This window comes from Tricharina praecox (assembly GCF_024521635.1).
Source record: "Tricharina praecox strain CBS 144465 chromosome Unknown BZA05scaffold_35, whole genome shotgun sequence".
NCBI classification, from domain to species: Eukaryota; Fungi; Ascomycota; class Pezizomycetes; order Pezizales; family Pyronemataceae; genus Tricharina; species Tricharina praecox.
In genome coordinates this window covers 69,831-92,785 of record NW_026250437.1, presented here as the reverse complement: position 1 = coordinate 92,785, position 22,955 = coordinate 69,831, and the positions used below count along the sequence as shown (strand labels likewise).

Sequence of the window (22,955 nt, the reverse complement as noted above, 5' to 3'; positions counted from 1 at the left end):
AACAAGCAAGGCCAGCCCCTGGGACGTGGGACACTTGAAACGGTGGGACTTTCCGTGCGGAGTGGGCACATAGAGTAGAGTAGAGTACCTACGCGGGTGGACTGTGCGGAGGGAAGTTGCTGCTCATCAAACACAGCCTACAGGCGAAAACAGACGAACCATACGGAAAGAGAAAGAGAAGCAACTCAATTAGAGAAGCAACCCAGCTTAAAGATGCTGCACCAGACGTGTGTGCACATACACCGGTACGGTACATGTCTCCACCTCCCACCGTAGCCGCGGTGATTCGAGGAGGATGGGATGGGTCGGGGGGGGGGGGGAAGGTGTTGCTGACTGGCAGCGGTGCAGCCGGGTGGCCAACCCAACCCTCGCCCCTAGCCAGGAACGAAAAGGAAAAGAAAAAAGCTCTCGTCTTCGTTCGTTTCCCCTTTTCGACGCCTCAGCTCGTACTTTCGTACTTCCGCCCGAATCAGGACGTGACGAGCTCGCCCCTCCTGCATGCGCGCACACCTGCTGGCTGCAGGAAGAACGAGGGGTGGTCGCTTGTGTTTGCTAGTGCCAACTAGAGTATCTAGCGTGCGTGCCCGCCCCACCGCCGAACTCTTCCATCCATCTTCTACCGGGTTGGGGATGTTCTCCTTTTTTCTCCATCAAAGGGTTTGGAGGGGAAGGGAAAATTCTACTGCAGGTTTGGATTTCGAACGAACGGTCGGAATGCTGGGCGAGCCGAGATCGTGTATCGCACAGCAACTGCCGCATCCTCGACATGTGCATGCTATGCTTCGTGGAAGCAGTCGATATGCATGATCCATTCTGCATGCCGAGGAGAGGAGAGGGAGAGGGGTGCTCGGACTTTTTCCGCACTCGACAAACCAAACATGCCTCCCCCCCTCCCCCTCTCGAGTCTCGCCCGCCCCCATCTTTCCGTGTTCTTCCCAGCCGAACGGACCCCCCATTGTCGGGCTAACCGGTTCCGGTCGCGTGGGAGACGCTGGGTCGGACGCGTAAGTACAGATGTTTCCGATGCTGCGGATGCTGGTGTTGGCGATGGCGATGGCGACGGTGGTGGTGGTGATGGTGGTGGTGGTGATGGTGGTGGTGGTGGTTGCGTTGGCTGTGAGTTCTCCGCAACCGCTCGGAGGAGTGGGCGAGTAAACGTGCATAGACGGCGCGACGTTCAGTAGATATGCTATAGTAGAGTACTTCACCCATCTGTTCGCGCGGGTGAAGTTCGAACACGAGCACCCGCTGCAAGAATCCGAATGAAGCCGAGTACGAGCTCGTTGCTGGTGGAGGGGACTTGTTCGATCGGACATACCCGCCAACCCCATCCAACAACTCCAACGACCACGACAGCACCACGACGGCGAAGGCAACCGCGACAGCGTCAACGACGACAACGGTGACAAATTTACAGCTTCACCGTCGAACTCGATGACGTGTGGATTATGCGGTATGTGGGAACTGTACTCTCCTGTCTTCCGAGTTACCGCCTGACATATCCTCTAGATCCAGTGCGACATCTTGACGCCCCACATCGCTCGAGAGAATTTACCGCCCCGTCTCTGCATACTCTACATATGTAGAGTACGTACGCCGGGCGAGTGGGCGCTCCGCGGTCTTGGATATCTCATGCAAAAGCTCCGGAGCAGGAGTTGGGGATCGACGAGGCGTGGGCCATTCGAGTGCTAGATTTTTTGACGTCTGCAGCGGATGATTTCCAACGGATCATCAACGATGAACTCGAAGTTGAACTCACGGATTGATACTTTGGATTCGAGGAAGGCTACCTAGGATACCTGGGAGCATCGCCAGGTAACTCCCGCAGTTTCCCTTCTGTCTTGGCGAGAGGATTACAGCCGGCATCACTAGCTTAGTGCAGCAGTTGCAGGGCGAGCAAGCTCTTACCATGGGAAAAGAAAAAAAAGAAACGAAACAAACTGCAGGAGCTTCCCTTGAAGAAAAAGGGTCCACTTCAGATATCGTCCCGGCCCGGTACCGCAGGCAAAGGGGTGGCGTAGACTGAGAGAGAGTGCGAGAACAATTGCCGCTCCCCGCCGAAGGAGAGATGTTGACTGGTGTTCCTGGATTTAACCGTTGATCTCGCTTGTGTGCCGCGTGTTTTGTGAGGTGGTGGGTGGCAGTGGTGTGGTGTGTGTGTGAATAGGTGTGTGCGGACCCTTTCAGATCGCCTCATTCGATTAAAAGAGTGAGAGTGGATGAACGGGGAAAGAGAGGGACTTGGTTGGATGGAATGGGAGGGCGTGGGCATTTTTAGATCTGGAGAGAAAGATCTCCTTTTCTGTCTCCTCCTTTGACGGCACCTTCTTGCGATTGATTGCCTGTCAGGCCCGATATTAGAGTGCCGTCTGTCCCACATCCTTACCTTCACCGAATTCCCCGCTCTGCCTCGCCATCCTTCGACGGTCCGACCAGTGGCAATGCTCGCCGGCGAGCTGCGAACTTTACTCACCCATCACCGTTCATTGCTGCCAGCAGGCGAGGCAGCTGCAGCAGACGTAAACGTAGACGCCGAGTACTCTAGATAGATGTGTGATGATGATGCTGATGATGCTGTTGCTGCTGTTCATGGAGAGGGTGCCCATTCGTGGCCCATCGTGATTAACTGGCAGTCGAACCGGGTGCCGCCCATGACAGCTCTGCGAGCGTGAAGACTCCTTCTAAAAGTAGAAGAAGACGAAGGACGAGCAGAACGAACGAAGACCAATACCGGGACTAGCACCACCGCCCAACGACCGAAGGGAGGAACGCGCGACGACTCGTTAGCCCGCTACTCTACAGCAAGCAAGCCCCCCTCCACACACCCCCCCTTGCCATCTCACTCCTTCCTCCAACACCAACACCACCAGTATCGCTACGCCTGCCATCTGTCCTACCTCCTTCGACAGAGCGAGGAAGTGTGAGAGAGGAAAGCCATAGGAAGAACACCACCACCACTACCACCACTACCACCTCTACCACCTCTACCACCACCAATACCCACCACCCTCCCTCCCTCCTCTTCCGCCTAGCAACACACGGCCCTTCAACCACCCACCGACCTCCACCACCGTCCCCAGAATCAACCCAATACGCTCCTTAACAGTATCACTCCTTCGACGATAATCTTGACGATCGTCACGAGCACGATTACCTACAACGACTCCAAATAAACACGCATATACCACAACCATAGTAATACCGTACCACGCACACACTACACCATCTACAACCACATCAACCACCGAACCATCGTCGCTCAAAATACACAGCAAGTCAGAACCAATCCTCCGGCGGCAATGGTCGGGTCTCCAGGGTCGCCGTCACCGCGCGACCACCCTCCGCGACCCATGAGCGCCATGATGCGACCTGCGCGAAGCTCGAGTCGGATGAGCATGAGCAGTCGAGCGGGTGGAAGCAGAGCCTCGGATGAGGATGGGAGGACATCTGTCAAAGTCGGTACGTGTATCTCCATCACCTCGCCACTGTCCCCACCACTGCAAGGCTATAGCTCAATCCCCGGCTTTACCTGTGCATTACTTTCTCCCGCATACTCTCCTACTTGGCCGTCCTCCTACCCTCCCGCCCCCCTGTGTTCTCGGGAGTCGGGAAAGGAGAGTTGGCGGTAATGGGCTGGGATCGCGGGGGGATTTAAGCGGTAACGGTTGCGGTGGTCTGGGATTGGTCGGGCTATAAACTCCGAGCATTGAAAAAGTTTATTGTGCGCATTTTTTCTAACATGGAGATTTTGTTTTGTCACAGCTGTACGCGTCCGGCCGCCGCTCAAACCGTCCGACCCCGGCTTTGAGTTGATCCCACAGCGATTTCAGAGGGGAATGGTACACGTTACGAGCCCCACCAGCGCCGCCGTCGACAGTCCGCAGGGCAGGAAAATCTTCGTCTTCGATCGTGTTTTCGGGCCCGATGTCACACAGGATGGCGTCTGGGAGTACTTGGAGGAGAGCGTCAACGCGTTTCTTCAGGGTTACAATGTGTCAGTTCTTGCCTACGGTCAATCCGGCGCTGGAAAGTCGTATACCATGGGCACGGCTGAGCCTGGCGAGCATCCCGATCACCACCAAATGGGTGAGTAAGGCCATTCCCCCGGGTCAGACGGCAGGCTCCAGACGCAGCATTCGTTGTGCAGAAACTCCCACTGCACTCTCCGCCCCCGAGTCTGTGGGGGGTCGTCCTGTTTAGCCTGCGCGGGTAGTTTTTTTGTTTTTCGGTAACCAGGATGGCGGGCTGATACAACTGGTATTTTTCAGGGGTAATCCCAAGGGCTGCCATTGCTCTCTTCGATAGACTCGGAGGATCGAATTGCGATAAGAATTCTGGTATTAGGGCGCCCGTGCGCTATTCGACCCCAATCGCGACACTTCAGCGGAACAACCCCGATAAAGGCTGGACAATGAAGGCCACATATGTCGAGGTGAGTCTTTGTGGTGCTGTTGATGCTGAGCCCCTCTCCGTCACGGAGTGTGCGCGTGTGCCAACGGGGATGGCGGATGTTGCATGTTTCTCTAACACAACCCTGTAGATTTACAACGAGCAACTGCGAGATCTGTTATTGCCGGAAGGAACGCGACACGACGACAGAGCACCTATAACCGTCCGGGAGGACACGAAGGGGCGCATATTACTGACCGGATTGCGACAAGTCGAGATCAATAATGTACAGGATTTGATGGGAGTGCTGAGCTTCGGGTCCTCAATCCGACAGACCGATGCCACCGCGATCAACGCCAAATCTTCGCGTTCGCATGCTGTGTTCAGTTTGAACTTGGTCCAACGCAAGGTGAAGGACATGGATAAGGCTTCGAAAAGAATGTCGATGCCGGCGGACATGGGACCGGAGGGTTTCATGACTGTTGACAGCAAAATGCACTTTGTCGACTTGGCGGGAAGTGAACGTTTGAAGGTAGGGCTCTCCATCCACGATACAGGGGGAAAGGTGCCGAAGGGGAGGCGGAGTCGAAGCTATGGGTTGCTAAGAATTTGTGCGTAGAATACCCACGCCCAAGGAGAGCGAGCAAAGGAGGGTATTTCTATCAACGCAGGTCTGGCAAGTTTGGGCAAGGTTATATCTCAACTCTCATCACGCCAATCGGGATCCCACGTCTCATACCGTGATTCTAAACTCACACGACTTCTGCAAGACTCCCTGGGTGGTAACGCCATCACATACATGATTGCTTGTGTAACGCCTGCCGAATTCCACTTGAGTGAAACACTGAACACCATTCAGGCAAGTCAATCCAAAATTGCATTTTGTGGATTGGTAGTGCAGGATGATTGACCTCGCCTCTAGTACGCTCAACGCGCTCGTGCCATCCAGAGTAAACCCCGGATTCAGCAAATCTCAGATGACGGCGACATGAAACAACTCATCGATCGGTTACGTGCTGAAATTGCGTTCCTCCGCGAGCAGCTCAAGAGCAACAGAACGGAATCGAACGAGCGAACAACCAATGAGAAGACGCGAGGAGTTAGAGACAGTCGCTCGGCAGAAAGAGAGGTTGAGTTGCAGAACCAGCTCCTCGATCTTCAGGAGAATTACACCGCTTTGAGTCAACGACATGCCAAAGTGATTTCCGAGATCACCCGGGCGACAGACACGGATGAGCCTCGGGCGCACCCCACTGAGTACGCCGACTCTGCCGTGGACAGGATCAAGAGGTCGAATTCCTTTGCGGAAGCGGTCGAGCAGGTTGTCTTGGAGTACGAAAAGACGATTCAGAGCCTTGAATCGTCGCTCACTAGCACTCGATCGTCCCTGAGTAACTCGGAAAGCACTCTGCTCGAGAAGGAGAGCAGGCTTGCCTATGTTGAGACCGTCAACCACCAACTTCAGGCTCGTCTGCAGAAGATGGTGGATCGCGAATCGAGCACCGAAAACTACCTTAAAGACCTCGAGACAAAGCTTAGTGGCCATACATCGGGAGAGGAGAAAAACTCCGCCATCATCCGAGAACTGCAGAAGGAGATTGCGCGGATTCGTGAGAACGAGGCGGGATGCGAAGACTACATTTCGACTCTCGAGGAACGACTCGCGGAATCTGAGCAGGACATGGAGCTGATGCAGCGCGAGATCGACCGCTTGGAGCATGTCATTGACCGACAACGGAGTCTCGGCAAGCTCGACCACTTGCTCCTCGAATTGGATAACATCAAGGACAAGGAGAAGGCGGCTGTAGAGCCTGCTGCTGAGACCAACGACGAGGAAGGCCGAACGCCGGTTCCTTCGCTGTCATCAAAGGCAGACTCTATTCGTTCCGAGCCATTCTCAGAGGATCGGAACCATCCCACGCTGGACATTTCTCGGTTCGCCGTTCGATCACCCACTCCACCTGTCATGTCCGGCACTCCTCCGATTTTGGAGTCCGTTGCGGAGGACGACTACCTGCCTACTTCCAAAGACGACGAGTACAAGTACATGCCGCAAAGTCCCGCACAGTCGCAGTTTGTTGCCGACAAGTTCGAGACTGTGCAGCAGGAATTGTTCGACCTCAAGGTGGAGCACGAGCAGACTCTGCAGGAGTTCGAGCAGGTCACCGTAAACTACGATCAGGCCATGCGAAACATATCAGCGATGCGCGATCAACTCGACGAGCTTCGGCACGCCAAGAAGACCCTTCCTGTCATGGACTCCATATCAAGGGGAACCTCACCACCAGAGTCCCCAGAACTGCGGCCTGTCTCTTTTTTAGCAGACGCGAGGGTGAACGGTTTGAAGGAATCCGAGGAACAGCTCTCATCATCGCTCTCGCTATCATCGGAGCTGTCCTTGGCTGGTGTGTCTCATGCCCCTCCGGGCTATACTGAAACCGACGAGAACGCGCTAAAGATCACCCTCGAAACGGAAACGGAACGCGAAGTCACCAGGGCTTCTACCGCCTCGCCGGATGACCTCTTGAAGAAGTTTGAGATGCTCTTCAAGGAGAAGGAAGAGCTCGAGCGTGCAGCCGAGGAAGAGCAGCAGAATCTCCAGAGGGAACTCAGCAAAACCCGCGACGAGCTTGCCGAATTCAAGAGTGGCAACAGCCCCCGGAACAGCAGCAGCCCCAGCCCATCTCAATTTCTTAGAAGGAAGTCGAGTCAGAGTTTGGCTGTTGTTGATCGCGCGCAACGTGCGTTTACCAGTCTTCGGAGACTTGCGAATGAGCACTTGAGCGCGCAACCTGATGTGCTTGAGAACTTTGAGCTCAACATTGATGGTGCCATGCGGGAACTTCAAAATCGCCTGGACCGTATCTCTGAACTGGAGCAAGAAGTCAACTCGCTCAGGAAGGAGATGGAGTCCAAGTCTACCATGATCGCCGGTCTGACCAGGGAGCGGACGAGCATTCAGACTTCGCCGATGGACATTTCCGTCGTTGCGGTTATGCAGCGCCGAATCGACGAGACCGAAGCTCAGCTCTACAAGACCCGGCAATCTCTCGCGGACCGCGAGCGCGAGCTTGCATCTGCGAGAGGCGCTGTGGAGTCGATCGCAACAAACTCTCCGTCCAATGCTCTCAGTCTTCTCGACGAGTTGACCAAGGAACGGCGACTGACTAGTGATCAGGCGGCTAAGATCCTTGAGCTCCACAACGACCTGGAGCAGCTCAAGTCTGGCCAGTTCCGGGCACTTGACAACCTTCAGGAGTCGAAGCAGGCTCTTGAGAAGAATCTTCGTGACCTTGAGATCGATCTTTCAAAAACCAAGGAGGCATCGATGCAGAATGAGCTTGACATCCGGTTCTCGTACGATCAGCAGCTCCACGACTACCAAAGGCGCGTGGATATACTGCAGGAGAATATCGCACATAATAAGGAGACCATCAATTTGCAGCTCAACCGTGTTACGGAGCTTGAGAAGTTCCAGTCCGATGCCGACCGACAAATCGATTTTTTGCTCACCAATGAGGCTTCATCCAAAGACCAGATCGAGCAGCTTCAAATCGTCAACATGAACCTTCAGATGAATATTGCTCAGAACAAGGAACTCATCGAGGGCCAGCAACGTCGCCTCGAGAAGATGGAGCGTGACTACGACGAGGCTGTCAAACAGCTTGAGGTCCTTCGGGAAGAAAAGGTTTCCGCGCTTACTGCCCTCAAGGAGGCAGAAGAGCGTGCTCAGAAGGAGGCTGCCGCCGCTGCCGCGAAGCACGAGGAGCTTGTTGCCGCCGTTCGCAGCGAACTCGCCGAAAGCCAGGAGACCGGTGCCGCACACGCTGTGAAGCTTGCACAGCTCCAGGAGTCGTATGATCAGCTCCAGGCCTCGTATGACCAGGTCCAGACCTCGTACGACCAGGCGCAGAGCGAGAAGTCGGTTGCCGCGGACGATGGGAATGAGGCCAAGGAAGATCTGCAACGCCAACTCGCTGCGCAGAAGGAAGACCTCGAACGCCAACTCGCCGAGCAGAAGGAGACGATTGCTGCGCATGTTGCTTCTTTGAAGGAACTGCAGGACGTCCAGGACCAGCGCGAGGCGGAACTCAAGAATCTCAGCGAGAAGGAGAGGAAGCACGCGAAGCTCGTCGAGGACCTCGAACAGGAGCTCACTTTCACCTTCGATCAGAACCAGGAGTCTTCGAAGAACTTGGCTGCGATCACGCTGGAGTTCGAGAAGGCGAAGCAGGAGCGCGATGCTTTGGCGGCGCTGTCCGAGCAGAAGTCGGCCGAGTCACAGAAGGTCATCGAGAGCCTTAATGAGGAAATCATGAAGTTGAGGGTATGTCTATCTCTGGATACATGCGTTTGAGTGAATGAGTTGCTGACGGTATAACTAGTTGAAATTGTCTGAGGTTGAGTTGGAGCTTCAAAGCATGGGCTCGAGAGCACAGCGATCCAACTCCACTTCTTCCAACAACACTGGCAGCGTACGCAAGAGCACATCCAGCGCCTTGCCCTCACCACCTCCAGCGATTCCCCTCCCCCCGCTGCCCTCCACCAGCCCTCCACCAGGTGCTGGCCCGGCCCGCCGACCAAGCAAGGACTACGTGTCGACGCACTTTGAGGACCAGGAGGCCCGTATCAAGACGCTCGAGAAGCAGCTCCAGGCCGAGAAGGCGCTCACGGCGACGCTCGAGGAGGCGCTGACCGACTGTGAGACGACGATGAAGCGGCTCACGAGCGATCGCGACAGCTTCCAGCTCAAAGCCAGCCAGGTCCAGCAGGAACTCGAGAAGACTAAGAACGAGAGCGCGTCGAGCCGGTACTCGGTGCAGGCGGTTGAAGAAGAGAGGATGGCTCGACAGAAGGCGGAGCAAGCTCGTGCGGCACTCGAGGAACGCATGCAGGCATTGAACAAAAAGAAGACGAGGAGCTTTGCGTGCTTTTAGAGAGGGTAAGATGATCGCTTCTGGGCTTGATTGGGTAGGGAGGGTATGTGGGTTGGCTGGTCTGCTGCGGGTTGGGTTGGTTGGCTGGCTGGGGTTAAGGTTCCGTGTTGATCTTTTTACATCTTCTATTTTACGTATTTTTCCCTTTTCTTTCTTCCTCTTCTTGTGTTCTAGTAATGCGGCGGTCATGAGGGGTTAACGTGTCCTCGTTCTTGATGTTTGTGATTTTCTTTTCCTTTTCGTTTTCCTTTTCCTTTTATTTCTCTTTTTCCTTTTCGTTCACGGTGTAGTGCGGGAATGTTGCTTGATCGAGTGGCTCGAGGTTTTTGATGGATGTCTTTTTCTTTTCTCTTTTCTTCCCTTATTATGCCTGGAAATGGGGTGTGTGGATGGATGAACAAGTTTTTTTTTTTTCGTTTTCTTTTTTGGACTTGCTCAATGGTTTTTTTTTATGATTTTCTAACCTAAGTTTCCTTTGTTTATTTTACGCCCCCCTCCCCCTCCCTCCCTCCCCTCGAGGGAACCCTTGAGGGATCGAGGGAGATTAAGATAGTGTTTTGTCTTGTGTGTTGTGTGTTGTGTTGTGTTGGTTTGTGACTTCGATTCTTCTGGATATCCTTTTTTTTACGCTTTTACTTAGAGCGGATGGTTGATTGTGGGAGTGGGAGTGTGTGGGTAGTGACGGGAGTGTGAATAGCGACGGGAGGACGGGAGGATGTGGGGATGGGGGAAGAGGAGAGGAGAGGGGGTGGTATCCTAAAAAAAAACCGATCCTGCCGCCCAGTTGCAAGAGGTGTTGTAGGTGTTCTTGTTCTTCTTCTTTTTTAACCACTTTGATGCATTTTGTTGATTCCGATGCGATTGATCATTGATGTTTGTTTGTTGTAAACCGTGCTGTTCTTTCTTTCTTTCTGGATTGGTGGAAGGATTGGTGGATGGAGGAGAGGGGGGTGGGGATGGGGTGGGGATGGGGGAAGGAGATGGGATGGGATGGGATGGGAGGATGCGGAGGGAAGTGGTTCAATTCAATTGATACTTTGCTATATTCAGTGTGAGTGAGCGTGAGTGATGGTGGTCTGCTGGTCTGCTGGTGACGGTGATGACCGTGTAGATGTGTATGCATGCTACATATGCTCGTATGTACATCATACCGTGGTGGACGAACCGGCAGTGGCTTTTTGAAAAAGGTGATCACATGATACCGAATACCGGTATATGGACGGCATGATGCAGAAGAGGACTCGGGGCGAAAGAACCGTAGTACGAGTTTTCCGAGGGCTCTTCACCAATGCCTCTCTAGGCCGGCAGGCTTCGGACGCGGAAGGGAGCACTGTGCACACAGAGGAGGGAGCGGGGATGGGCGGGTTGACCGTCTATTCGATAGGTGATTCTCCAGGATGAAAAAGAAGAAGAAGAAGAACAAGAAGATGATGATGAAGACCCCGCCATGCCCGCCAATGTTGATTTCCACCAACTTTGGTGCTCACTACTAACCACATTCGTTTTCTCCCGCCGACAGGTGTCCTCCTTCACTTCCTCCTCTCGCCGAAAGCTCCTCCATCACTCCGCTATAACGTCGATAGTGTATGTAATCTATACTACAGTCAATGCGTGATTCACGCATTGCTTGGGCCCTAGGGGGCCCGCCGCCTTATATTCCAGTCTTGATCCATCTGTATATAGTCTTACATCCTGTGTAGGGGGACTTGGGTTCCTCGCCGTACGTTTTGCTTCCTCCCTTCCCTCGATGATGAAGTCCATCGTATGTAGGGATTCTCGCCTCCCCAGCCTGCAGCGGCGTAAAGTGTGTCACGTATTGGCGGCGGATCGAGAGGAGAGAGCGGGGGTGGGAGGTTGAACGTCCAGGACTCTAGGTATTCTGTAGATGGCGATGAGAGAGAGAGGCAGCTCAGACAGAATCGAACCCACCAGATAATGTCCTAACGTATGGTTAGGCGCAGAGTTTTCTGAAGACAGATATGATGAAGCTTATTTTTCAGTTTAAGACTCTCGAGCCCACGGCCCGTCCTCTTCATCTTTCTAACAACTCCTCCTCTCGCCCACAGCTCCCCCGTCACCAGGCCTGGGAATCGTCCGTCCAGTCCATTTCCAGACAGGTCCTCCATCACTTCATCGCCTCGCTGACAGCTCCCCCATCACTTTCCTCTCTCGGTGACAGCTTCTGCATCACTTCTTCCACTTCCTCCTCCCGCTGCAATTGCCACTCCCGCCGCAACTGTTACTCCCGCCGCAACTACTACTGCTACTCCCGCTGATATCTCATCTCTCATATAGCTACTACTCCTGCTGCAGCTCCTCCATTCCCGGATAGATTCTCTTGCTGATACTACTATCTCTTACAGTTACCGTCGCCGCAACTCCTCCTCGCCCTGATAGTTCCTCCATCACTTTCTTCTCTACATCCTGTCGCTGCCATACCGGTATCCACGGCGAGGGGCAGTAGGGGGACACAGTATGGTGAGTAGGAGACTGGGAAGCGGGGAAGAAGAGTATTTTAGGTATATAAGGGTACGGAACAAGTGATAGTCATCGTCAAATGAAGCGCATTGATAAGTGATAAGTATGACATTTAGATGAGGCTTCTCGCAGAAGAGCCATTATGGAAACCTTTTGAGCGTATAAGCCTTACTAATCCTTATTTTTTCAAGATTCCCTACAGAGCTCATATAGAACTCTTATGAACTTCCAAGGCGGGCGGGCCCGTAGTGGTTGCAGAAGGTTTACGAGTCGGGACTGATTTTCACTGCACTCAGGATTGAAGAAGCCATATTCAACAATCAGAGCTGGAATTTGAAAACCCTGACCAAGCCTTATTTTACATTAGTATTTTTCCCCCAAAACTCTAGTGTCAAAATCGCCCTCATGTGTGGCTGTCACAATGCTTTTGACTTTAGTACACGGCTCAATATGGTAGCTCCCTCCCCCACGCCAAAAACAGAAACAAAAACAAAAACCATCACCACCCCGGGGGTTCACCCCAGTGGGTAGCTTGGAAACCCCAAGAGCTGAGCTTTCACCCGGGCTTGAACTCCGAGCTTTCACTCAACTCCCCTCGCCGATTGCATGGCCTAGGTAGTTGACAACTAGACCTCGCGGGGGTTTTTTCGTGCTGGATACATGAATTCGAAAATTATGAAGTGGTGGGTGCCCCGAAGGACAAGCTCCGCCGCTAAAACGCTGTATGTGTTGAGAGAGCGGGCAAAGTGCTGTGTGCTTTGAATGTAGTCTTCTGGTAGTAGTGGCAGCGCTTACAGTCCAGTCCTACAATTCCTTACGGTCTGTCCTGCAGTGCACACTGCACACATGGCAGTACTCCCGGAGTGTTATCCACCGTAAAGCGTCTACTCGACTGTGTAAAACTGCAGGAGTCACGCTCATACACCCTCCCCGATGTGTTCCGATCTATCGATTTGTAGGTTGAGCAAGAGAGGTCGTGGCTGGTATTTGCAACTGACGCGGACAGGACCATACCGCGTCGTCGTTATAGTCGTTGCAACTCAGAGATCAGCATAGCTGAAAGGACTTGCACAGGATCCAAGACGAGCTGTTCGATCCGCCGACTTGGTCTTTGCAGACGGACTTCTTCACAATCGGTCACTCGCTAATAGTTACATGCCAGTAGATAGGTCGCATGCAATCAATGATTATCGACGATGAGTGGAGAGGGTTGAGCGGGAAGGGCTGGGTGGAGAACAATAGGGGGCCGGTATCGAGCTCGCGGTTGGAAAATATAGTCACCTACTGTTGAATTATCCTGAAAGGCAAGGAGTAGTTATCCGTGTGCATCGTGCACCAAAAAGCACCAGAGCGGCGGCACTACTTCGTCTGTTACCCGAAGTCATCACCAGTTTATAACCTGCGAAACGCTTACTCCACCGTGGAAAAAAAAACCCCCACGTGGCCTAGCTTCACGTACCCGGCGGAGGGAGATGAGATTTAACACCGATTCAACTCCCGGGGGCTTCCAGCCACCCACTGGGGGCGGTGAAGGTTTTTCGTTTCGTTTACGGTGTTGCTTCCCCACCTCAGTTCCTACATACCTAAACTTTTGCTGAGTCCGACACACTATATCACTCGCTATACGAGTGCTTGCGCATGATTTGAGAATCTTGCATCGCAATTACTTACACGGAAGCACTTCGCCACCTTCACAGGTAGCGGTGTCGGTATGGGCTACGGAGGATGTTCAGCTGCCTACATAAATACGGGCCTACGGGCCTACCGCCGTACGGAGGACCGCAGAGGACCCTGGCTTCAGCTTCAGCCGCAGCGCGGCCTGCCGGCCAAGCCCGCCACACGCCACGCGCCACCATGGCTACAATGGCTACACGGCTTCAGCCTTCAGCCTTCAGGTGCAAACCGGGTTTACTCTGTTGTAGCTATTCTACTATCGTTATCTCGGCGTAATTCTAGCTACCAAGTAGTCATACTGTCATACACCTGACGAGAATCCTCCCTCCCCCCCTAGGATCATCGCACGCATTAAACAGGGAACTTTCCGAGATCGAGCTGGTATGTACGTAGTTGGCTTAGTCTCACTCCCACCGGAGCATCCGCGCATGCCGTTCTCTGGAATGTCGTTCTCCGCGAAATGCCTTCGCTTGGTTAGCCTCGGCCCTCGATAGCGTAGCGTAGCGGGGGGCGAGCCTGAGCCTCGCCTGGTGCAGATCATTACGAGCGGTTTTGTGTATGTACAATACCTACTTACACTGGTATGCGGGCTACGGCCCGGGGGATTTATCTACTTCCTTAGGTAACTGTGTACTGGCGGCGGTTTCGTGGGGAAGCATGTGATTCCCACCTCTACTATCACACGTACTAGTACTCTGAGCGGTGCAGTGGGATGCGGGGTTCTCCCGTACCCAGTTGTGCTATGCTATCATATGCCAATTCCGTGCCATGTGACAGTTGACAGCCGACGCGCACTCGTACTCGTACTCAACGAGCAGACGTATGTACAATACTCCGTTGCTGAGCATGCGATTCCCAACAGTAAGAGTATGAATTCCCAAACGCTCCCCGCATGAGCATCCCCCGCATCCCCCGTATCCCCCCGCATCCCCCAGGGCGTCGGGTGAACTGAACTGCGAAGGTCCATTTCGGGGCGATGGATCATGGATGGCATCGTGATTCGTGCACAGAAGACGTCCCGTCAGGGCCGTCAGGGATTGGCCCTGTGTGCTGCTGGATCCGGCACATCCTGCCCTGACGGTGTAGCTGGGGGGGATTAAGGCCCTGTAAGCCTGGCTCTGGCTCCTGATACGTCAGGAGAAAGAGGGAGAGAGGGCAGAGGGAGGGAGGGCAGAGGGAGCTGCTCGTGGAGTGGCCAATGGCCTTCGATAATCATTGGAGTGTCTTCTCGCGACCAAAGCTGGCTAGGCTTGATGCCCGCCGGCTCAGTGAAGGCTCAGGCTACTCTACTTTGTATCCACGCCCAACCGAGGTTATCGAGCGTCGCTTCCTCGGTCTCCACAACCCGCAAGCCTGGGTGAACCTCACCCGCTGGGCTTCCGTGGAATGTTTTTGAGAGTGATCTACCATGATTGGCGATTCCAGCGGGGGGCAATACCCACTCTAGTTACTAGCAACCAACCGTGTAGCCAGCAGCGGAAGCAGCAGCAGCAGGATCCAAAAGCATCATCTCATGGGAATACCCATCCATCCAGCTCCAGCTCCAGCTACTCGCGTGCGCATCCATTCCGCGCACGGATCCGGCGCAGATCCCCCCCCCTCCCCATCCCCACCGAGCGCGACCGCGACAGCGATTGAATGCGAATTTCCAGATCCAATAAGGCCCACCCAACCAGGGTGGATGTGCGTTTCACCCCTCCCCCCCCAAAAACCGTGGCGTGGCGCACACTGGCCGCAAGCTGCACGGCACTGTTCCGCTCTGGTCGTAGTCGCCTGGGATTGCCTGGGATTCTGGGATTTTTGCACGGGTTTTCACGGTTTTGCACGCGCGTCGCTGGTTTGCAGGGCGTTGGGCGAGCTCCATTATGCTGTATACAGTATTAGTATGATACTCTACTTTGGCCACCGGTTCGGCCGCGCTGGGTAGATTTCTGGAAGCCGTTGTGGGAGTTGCTTTTTCCTCTGGGCTGGGTGGTTGTAGCGTGTCAATGGGGGGGGGGGGAAGGGGGGGGTTCTTGCGGTTGTATATGGCATGTGTGTAGAGTACTCTACCCAGACGCCACGCGCAGTGTACAGCACCGGCGAATCACGATTGCATGTCTGAATCCGGACCTGCGTCGGCGTAGTATCCGCGCAGCATGAATCGCGCAGTACGCATACCAATAAATGGAGATGCATAGGTGTTTCCTGCGAGATGGGCTGCTCATGATTGTGGCGTCACGATCCTAAACAGTAGTGATCGATTCTTCTTCGGGGCTGGAATGTAGGAAGTAGTAGGCATCGTCAGGATTAGGGAGGATGCGTTCTCGCTTATATAAGTGAAGAAAGGAAAGTACTCTACAGCGAGGACGGCGCTGGAGCTGGAGTGGTATGCATGTGGAGTAAGTAGTGCTGCGCGGCAGCAGGGACAGCGTATTATGCGCCGTTCGCGCGCAGGCATTGCTGGTATCGAAACACGGTGGTATCTTCGCGAGTGCCTGGAGAAATGTGGGTTCTGTGCAGTGAGTTCTGTGTAGTGTGTACCACTCTAGATTCCTATCTAGAAATGAGCCTACCGGCGAGTGAGCATTTCTTGTTGGAAACTGCCCTTCGCGTCGTGGAGAAAAGTTCCGGTGACGTCTGGATTCGGCTGGACGGCGGAATATATTCCATGTATGCACCTACTTGGGCATGTCACGGTTCGGACGGTGTGTGGCTGGCTCATGCAAGAGAAATTGGAATGCTGCCCGCCGTCCACCGGCCATGAACTCGTAACTCGTTCGAGCCTTGAGCAGTAGTTAGTTAGTACCGTATATCGTGAATCGTGATCAGAGCCACGTAACTAGGTACCGTACGTGGAAATGAAACGGGCTGCTATGTGAGCTCGCGAAAGTGCAAGAGATATGCATACATACCACGGGTGTTAAGGCTTGACCCTATCTCACGGTGATAACTATCGCTGTCAGGAATGTTATAAAACTGGCGAACGTTGTTCACGGTATCAATAATCAAGCATACCCAGCAAGCGGTCCAGATTCCAGAACATCGACGCACAGCTTCCGAATTCAGCGCGGATATAAATATATGCTCCGCTCCACTCCGGAGTCCGCTCTGGACTCTGGAGTCTGCCGTGCACCACCCCGTGGCCAATGCTGGCCATACCTCGTCAATAGACATGCGACATAGTTATTGCCACCCCCGTAAACTCGATATCAATGCATAGCAGTAAACTGGGGGAAAAAAAGGGTCTGGTATCCACGTGGCTCGACTCCTGGATTTCCAAAACCTCTAGTCCCTCAGCGTTCCCCCAGAGATGACCGTCATGCATAGTGCATCGATGTAGTGAGTGCTGTTGTTGCATAAACCAGAAGAGTATATATGACGTTGCTCGTGGGCGATGATGGGTTCGTCCCGTCTCCTCTCATACATATGTAGGGGCGGGGGGGGGGGGGGGGGGGAAGTCAGCCTGAGTCTGAAACACCTTCCCGGAGCACTTGGTGATTGAGAAAGTGCAGTTAGGTGAGAAAAAGTAGTATGGAAGATTTCTGGAACACGCCCGTCAGCACTAGAAGTATGAAGCCCGGGAAATGCACTTCTGTGGTCTATATTTACCGAGCTATTGCAGCTTGCAATCGAGAATCGATTTTGAGACGGGAGAGAAGGTTGACTGTTGCGGCCAATAGGAAAACCTTGCGGTGGTTAAGGTGTCGCTGACTTGCTGGACGGATGAGGGGCTGTCTGGATGAATAGTGAAAGGGCAATTTATAGTCGTTTTTTCTGCTCGACATCGGAAATGAGACCAAAGGTCTCGTCTGCTCTGTATGTAGTAGTTATTGAGTCGTGCACTTGCGAAATACTGCAGCTGCAGCTGCGACATTAGTGATTGAACGTCCTATGTCGTGCCGCAGCACCTCCGGTCCCAACGTTCCGAGGACAGTACGGTATGGTACCTGGGGATTCCTCTGGCCGGGCACGAGACCGAAATTGCGAATCAATCAACGCCGCACGGCCATGAGGCTTGCTGCGAGGCTTGCTGCGAGACCCTTTCGACGGTACGGGCTGTCGACGAGAGAGGTGAGAAGTGAACGGCGAGCGGTGATGGTTGGGTGCAGGCGGGTAAGTAGCTGCATGTAGTACTGTAGTACAGCTGGTTGGCCCCAAGGGGAAAGCGGCCCTGTTCGAGGAACGGAGGCACGGTGGCACAGCATCGAATCTCTACCACTTCGAGCAACGGTGGCACGGCATTGAATCTCCGCCACTTCTACTTCGGGGAACGATATGTACCACCGCATTTGAATCTCTTCCAAATCGACCTGGTCCGAGGCAAGTCGATCGGCCGGGGTGCGATCTGACATCGACTGTTTGTTTGGATTGTGTGCTGTTTCACGAGCATGGAGGCAACCCCCCACCGATTGCGAGACATCGAAACACGCGGATCTCCGTTAGAAAAAACGGCTCGGCGAACTGGACTGAACACAATCGAATCATCGATATTTATCGTACGATATCTAAATATACTCTTGGGGGGTGCGCGAGACTGCGAGAGTCGAGACTGCGCGACTGCGAGCCTAGCCGCTCGCTCTCGCGGATTCTGCTTGTCGTTTCAATCGCGCACTGGACCGGAGAGCCCATCCAGAAATCGGCACGATTCCGCCTGATCAACTCGCATAACATGCAGGATCAACCAGCAAGTAAGTGAGTAGGCAAGTGCTCACGCAAGGACGGATGCGCATCGCATCGAACAAAGATCTGGGGACGAAGAATTAGAGATGATGTCCCTCCAGATGAGACGACGCCTTACATAAACGTCAGTGCGGGGTGCCGGTGAGATACGGGGTCGTGCTCCGCGGGTAGCCGCAGCCATAATGTAGATGCGGGGAGCCGAGCCGAGTTTGTGGGATGGCTAAGTACGCAAGTAGAGCAACCTCCCGGGCTGCAAATAACGCCGTCAACCTAGGAACGTAAGTGAGTGAGTGAGTGAGTGAGTGAGTGAGTGAGTGAGTGAGTGAGCAGAGTAGCTGCTCTGCCGGGCTGCAATGGGCGGCATCTATACCTGCTTCTCCGTTGATGATGTGATGGGTGTGAGACGACTACCGTAGGTACAAGGAGGAAGCAAGTCAGAGTACTGGTAGTATGTACGATGCGGTGATCGTGGTGTTGGAGCTGTCTCTACAGAGGGCGATCAGGCCCACCGCCAAGCATGGCGAGTGATCGGGGAATCGATGGCGACCGCTCGCGATTTCTCCCGCAGAGGACAGCTCTTCCCCAGCCCCGAGTCCTCACGGTCGACGAAGAATGTCTCCGGCACTCCTGGTACATACCAAGCCACCAAGAGCCTCAGATCAATGGGACATCTTACTGACGGGGGGATCGGTCGAGCGACGTGCTCGCTGCCCTATGCATTATGCATGTGATGGAAGGATATGCAACGCTCCACCCACCCATTGCTTTGTCGATAGGAGCGGAGAGGAGCGGAGAGGAACCGGGCTAAGAGCAATCGATAGGTATTATCCTCCTGCCCCCATTCCGAGTTGTTTTATCTCGGCTGCCGGGACGAGAGACAACAGGGCCCGCCAGTTTTCCGTGCGTGGGTGCGCACTGCTGCTGGTATGAATGCTTGTCTGTCTCAACGGAACCAAGAAAAGCTCGGGCCAGGCTCCCACTAACTAACTCTAATCTAGTTTGCAGCTTCCGTGGATCAGAAACACAACATCCCATCATCGATGCTGACTGCTAATCGGACATGATTGGACATGCGACTTTTCGGTTGGAGGTTTGGGCGAGTAACGGAGCGCCGCTACTCGAAGCTTGTTGGCTTTCTCTGGTCCATGCTGCTTGTACTCTCAATTCAAGGTCGGACTGCTAGTCAGAGAACCAACACCACCCCCCACGCTGCCACCAGACGACGACGCTTGGTTTGAGCTTCGAACACGCGACGACACCGTCCGCCGTGCAGGTGCCTTCTTCCGAGAGCGAGAGCCCCGCAACGCTCCAGCACCAACCAACAATCGAAGTGCCCAGACTCCGAATGCACCAACAGGGTTGGCCGTCGATTTCTGCCTACGCTACGCACGCACGCACGTCGCACGCTGTTAAGCCGTGCCAGGATATGCCTCGATAGAGGGTGTGGGGGCTGCATGGGATTTTCGCGGGGGGGGGGGGGGGGGGCGGGGGACCTTTCGGTTGCGGGGTCCATCTGCTTCAGCGTCCAGTGTGGCCTCCTGCCACTCCGCCCCATTCACCCACCCACCCACCCACCCATCCACACGACTACCCCCGGTCGAGGAATACCTACTCCAGTCGGAACGCATAGCGGAGAGGGAGATGGCCTGGCCAGCCAGTTTGGTCTCGTTGCGACTTGCAAGCGGCTGGGTGGTGGTGGTGGTGGTGGTGGTGGTGGTGCCGATGATGGGTAAATCGAGAGCTGCGATTGAGAGGGAGAGGGGGGGGGGGGGGGAGGGGGGGGGATGAATCACTCACTTGCCAGCGACCACTTGGATGGCCGCCATGCAGCTCTCAAGCATGCACGGTCAGAATTCCCCTCCCCGTACGCGAGCAACCCTCGAGCTCGACGGTCGAAACATCCCCTGGCCTCCTCCGGCTGCCCTCAGCAGATGACCGGTCACCAACATCTCGCGGCCTACCGTCGTTACCACTCGTAGCGGTTTCTGAGTTTCTACCCTCCCTGCCTCCCCCCCACCCCACCCAACCACCCTTTGTTTCATTTCGACGCATCCACCACCGCCAGTGAGTACATACACGCAACATTACATTCCGTTCACAAAGTCTGCTCGAGGCGGGTTGCTGAACCAATCCGCCCGGATTCCTGAGGACGGCGTGACTACGTAGTCTGTACCACCGTGGCTGGGTACCGACGGCGCTGAGATGAGGGTCACTCAGTCACCCGAGTTCCTTGAGGCTTGCTTTCCAAAAGAAAAGAGAAATCAACTAACCAACTAACCAACCAACCAATACCTGCAGGCTTGCAGCCATCGACTGAGTAGTGCGATGACTGTGTCCGCGTGTGCATGGCCCACCACCGCCGCCGCCGAAGCCTTTTTGGTCCGGGTGACCACTCCGAGTGGGTTGATGGTTTTGTCCATACAGAATAGGTATGTACATCTTGCCGGGGGGCGTGGCCCATCTCTCCACCTCGAGGTCGTTGGGTGGGAAAGATTCGGCCATGCATCTCCGCCCGCAAAGCCACCGAACGCCGCCGTCCATACTGTTTTTTGAGATTTGATGGTGTTCCGGTTAGTGCGGCGATTGCGCCGGTTCCTCCTTCAGGTTCTCTGCGTGCGCACACGCGCTTGACTCCCTAGACCTGCGCCGGTGCAGATGATGCCTCTGCGGGCTGCGGGCGTGCTTGGTACCTGATACTTGGCCGCCGTGCTGCGCCGTTCCTACATCGGTAACTAGGTTACTGGCCTACACTGTGCAGTGATCGGTAGGTGTATGGTATACACTGTAACTACAGTACTAAGTATAGTACATACGTTCGCACAGCCGTTTTGGTTTCCCGAGTCCGCACTGTGATGGGGGAGGTCCAGATTTGAATTGAGTTCGAGATAACTACACTAGAGTTCACGTCCATCCGGACATGGAACCTAATCCCAGACCATCGGCGTGCGAAGGATGCCCCCAATGCCTCAATGCCTCAATGCCTCTCTTCCCCGACAAGACTCGCGCCTCTCGATGGGGGTGGCCAGGCACACCAGGACAAGCAGGATTTGCACTCGCCCAAAGCCCCATCTCTCTCCTCCTCATCCTTCTCCTCATCCTTCTCATCCTCCTCTACATAGACTCACATGAAGTGGCTTGCTCATGCATCCACAAAAGCCACTACCGTATATTCTCACTTTTGTTGTTTTTTTCGCGCTTAACGCACGCATTATTTCCCGGAAAAAGAAGAAAAAAAGAAAAAGAAAGAAAAAGAAAGAAAAAGACAAGAAAAAAGAAATACAGGAATCAACGTGCTCCATGCTCGACACACCACTAACCGGGCCCCCTGTTGACTGCGCATCTCACGGTTTTGGCCTCGCGTCGCCCCATCAGCGGCCGAGCAGCCGCCGCCGCCGCCGCAGAGAACAAGGCGGATGCATTGACGATTGACGGATACGGTGTCGCAAACAGACCCCGAGCACTAAGAACTTACCTAAGGACACAATTACCTGGTTACATACGCTTCTGGAATCCGGGAAACATGCGCACCAGAGCTAGATGGAACTAAATTCTTAGCTGATCTCATGGCGAGAATGGGTTCCTTGCATACCATCACTGTTATCGCTGCTATCGCTGCCATCGCTGCCATCTACCGCCACCTTCAGTCCCTCTGGAGACCCATCTCCGGCGTGGCTAACTTCGATGCTGGCTACGACAACGACGACCACGATGCGGGAACCACCTAGGCATGTAGCCTATCGATTAGGGCGGTAATGAGAGCGTCGCGGTCACGAAGCATGAGTTTGAAGTCCTCGCCTGCAGAAGCCGTGATACGCACCTAACTTACTTATCTTGTCGTAGAACTGCCCGAAAAAAGAACAAGAATAAGATGGCCACCCTTTCGAGTTCTTCCCGCAACATCCGACACGCACTTTTTTTCAGCATCTCAGCCCTCGATCGGTACACGCCATTTCCCCGGGTGTCGCTTTCTTTTTCCACAGTGCGACCAGTTTATTCCGAAATGCTGGGGCCAAGGCCCAGATTAGGCGCGCGAATCACCGCATTGGGAGTCGTACTGCCGCCCACCCTCCAAGATGTGTGCATCTCCGGTTTTGCAGTCCACTGCCGGGGTATGGTCGAGGGGGGGGAGGGGGGATATCAGACGCCTCCGCTAACTCGGCGCGCGGCCACGGGAGAGTTTATAGAAAGCTGGCCCGCCGCCGTTGATGCAGGATCTAGACAGTTTGGCCTTCGACAGCTAAGCACCCCCAAGCTTCAACCGTCTGCCCCGCCCCCGCCTAGCTCTCTACACACAGACTCCCCGCTACAAGCGCAACCCCCCCCCCCCAACCACTCTATCTCCGCTTCGCTGGTTAGCATCGAACGAAACGATCGTCGAATCACTCACTCGCTGCGGCCCGTTTACCGCTTCCCGTGGGCCCCCGTACCCCATTGATTGCCATGTAACCATCCCCATCCCCCCCACCCTTTGACTTTTTTGAGGTCACATCGATATATTGAGAGAGGAAGACCCGTTGACAAATTGCCCGGTAGACGTTGCGCAAACAAACAATCACCGTTCCGCACACCCATCTCTGCTGGCCGGACGAAACCTATATACTGTGAACATACCACACATCCGACCTTCCAGCTCGAAAGCATCGACTCGCTCGAAAGGAGTCGCATCCCTTTCGGAAAAAGTAAACCACCACTCCGTCAGATACTCCTCTCAGTCAAACACCTCCCAGTGCGGAGTTCTCAGCAAAAAAAAACCTCCCCCCCACCCTCGCGGCCCTCCCCCGTCCCCCACGGCCCGTCCTCTCAGCGGCTTTTATA

The 22,955-nt window shown here is 54.4% G+C and overlaps 2 protein-coding genes across 2 annotated transcripts; both read left to right on the top strand.

Annotated features, from left to right (window-relative positions):
* Positions 1–307: 307 nt before the first annotated feature.
* Positions 308–918, top strand: BZA05DRAFT_411311 (uncharacterized protein). The gene has a single exon (XM_051484980.1). The coding sequence runs from the start codon at positions 499–501 to the stop codon at positions 805–807; it is 309 nt and encodes a 102-aa protein (XP_051335375.1). The 5' UTR covers positions 308–498; the 3' UTR covers positions 808–918.
* A 2,381-nt stretch (positions 919–3,299) lies between these two features.
* Positions 3,300–9,326, top strand: BZA05DRAFT_427457 (uncharacterized protein; the record flags this gene model as incomplete). Its single annotated transcript, XM_051486060.1, has 7 exons — positions 3,300–3,459; positions 3,763–4,086; positions 4,269–4,432; positions 4,541–4,921; positions 5,009–5,248; positions 5,312–8,716; positions 8,775–9,326. The coding sequence occupies 7 exons, from the start codon at positions 3,300–3,302 to the stop codon at positions 9,324–9,326; spliced, it is 5,226 nt and encodes a 1,741-aa protein (XP_051335374.1).
* Between the last annotated feature and the right edge of the window lie 13,629 nt (positions 9,327–22,955).

Bases quoted from the DNA above. Each gene is read 5' to 3' on its own strand.
- BZA05DRAFT_411311 (XM_051484980.1), top strand. From the start codon at position 499: ATGCGCGCACACCTGCTGGCTGCAGGAAGAACGAGGGGTGGTCGCTTG.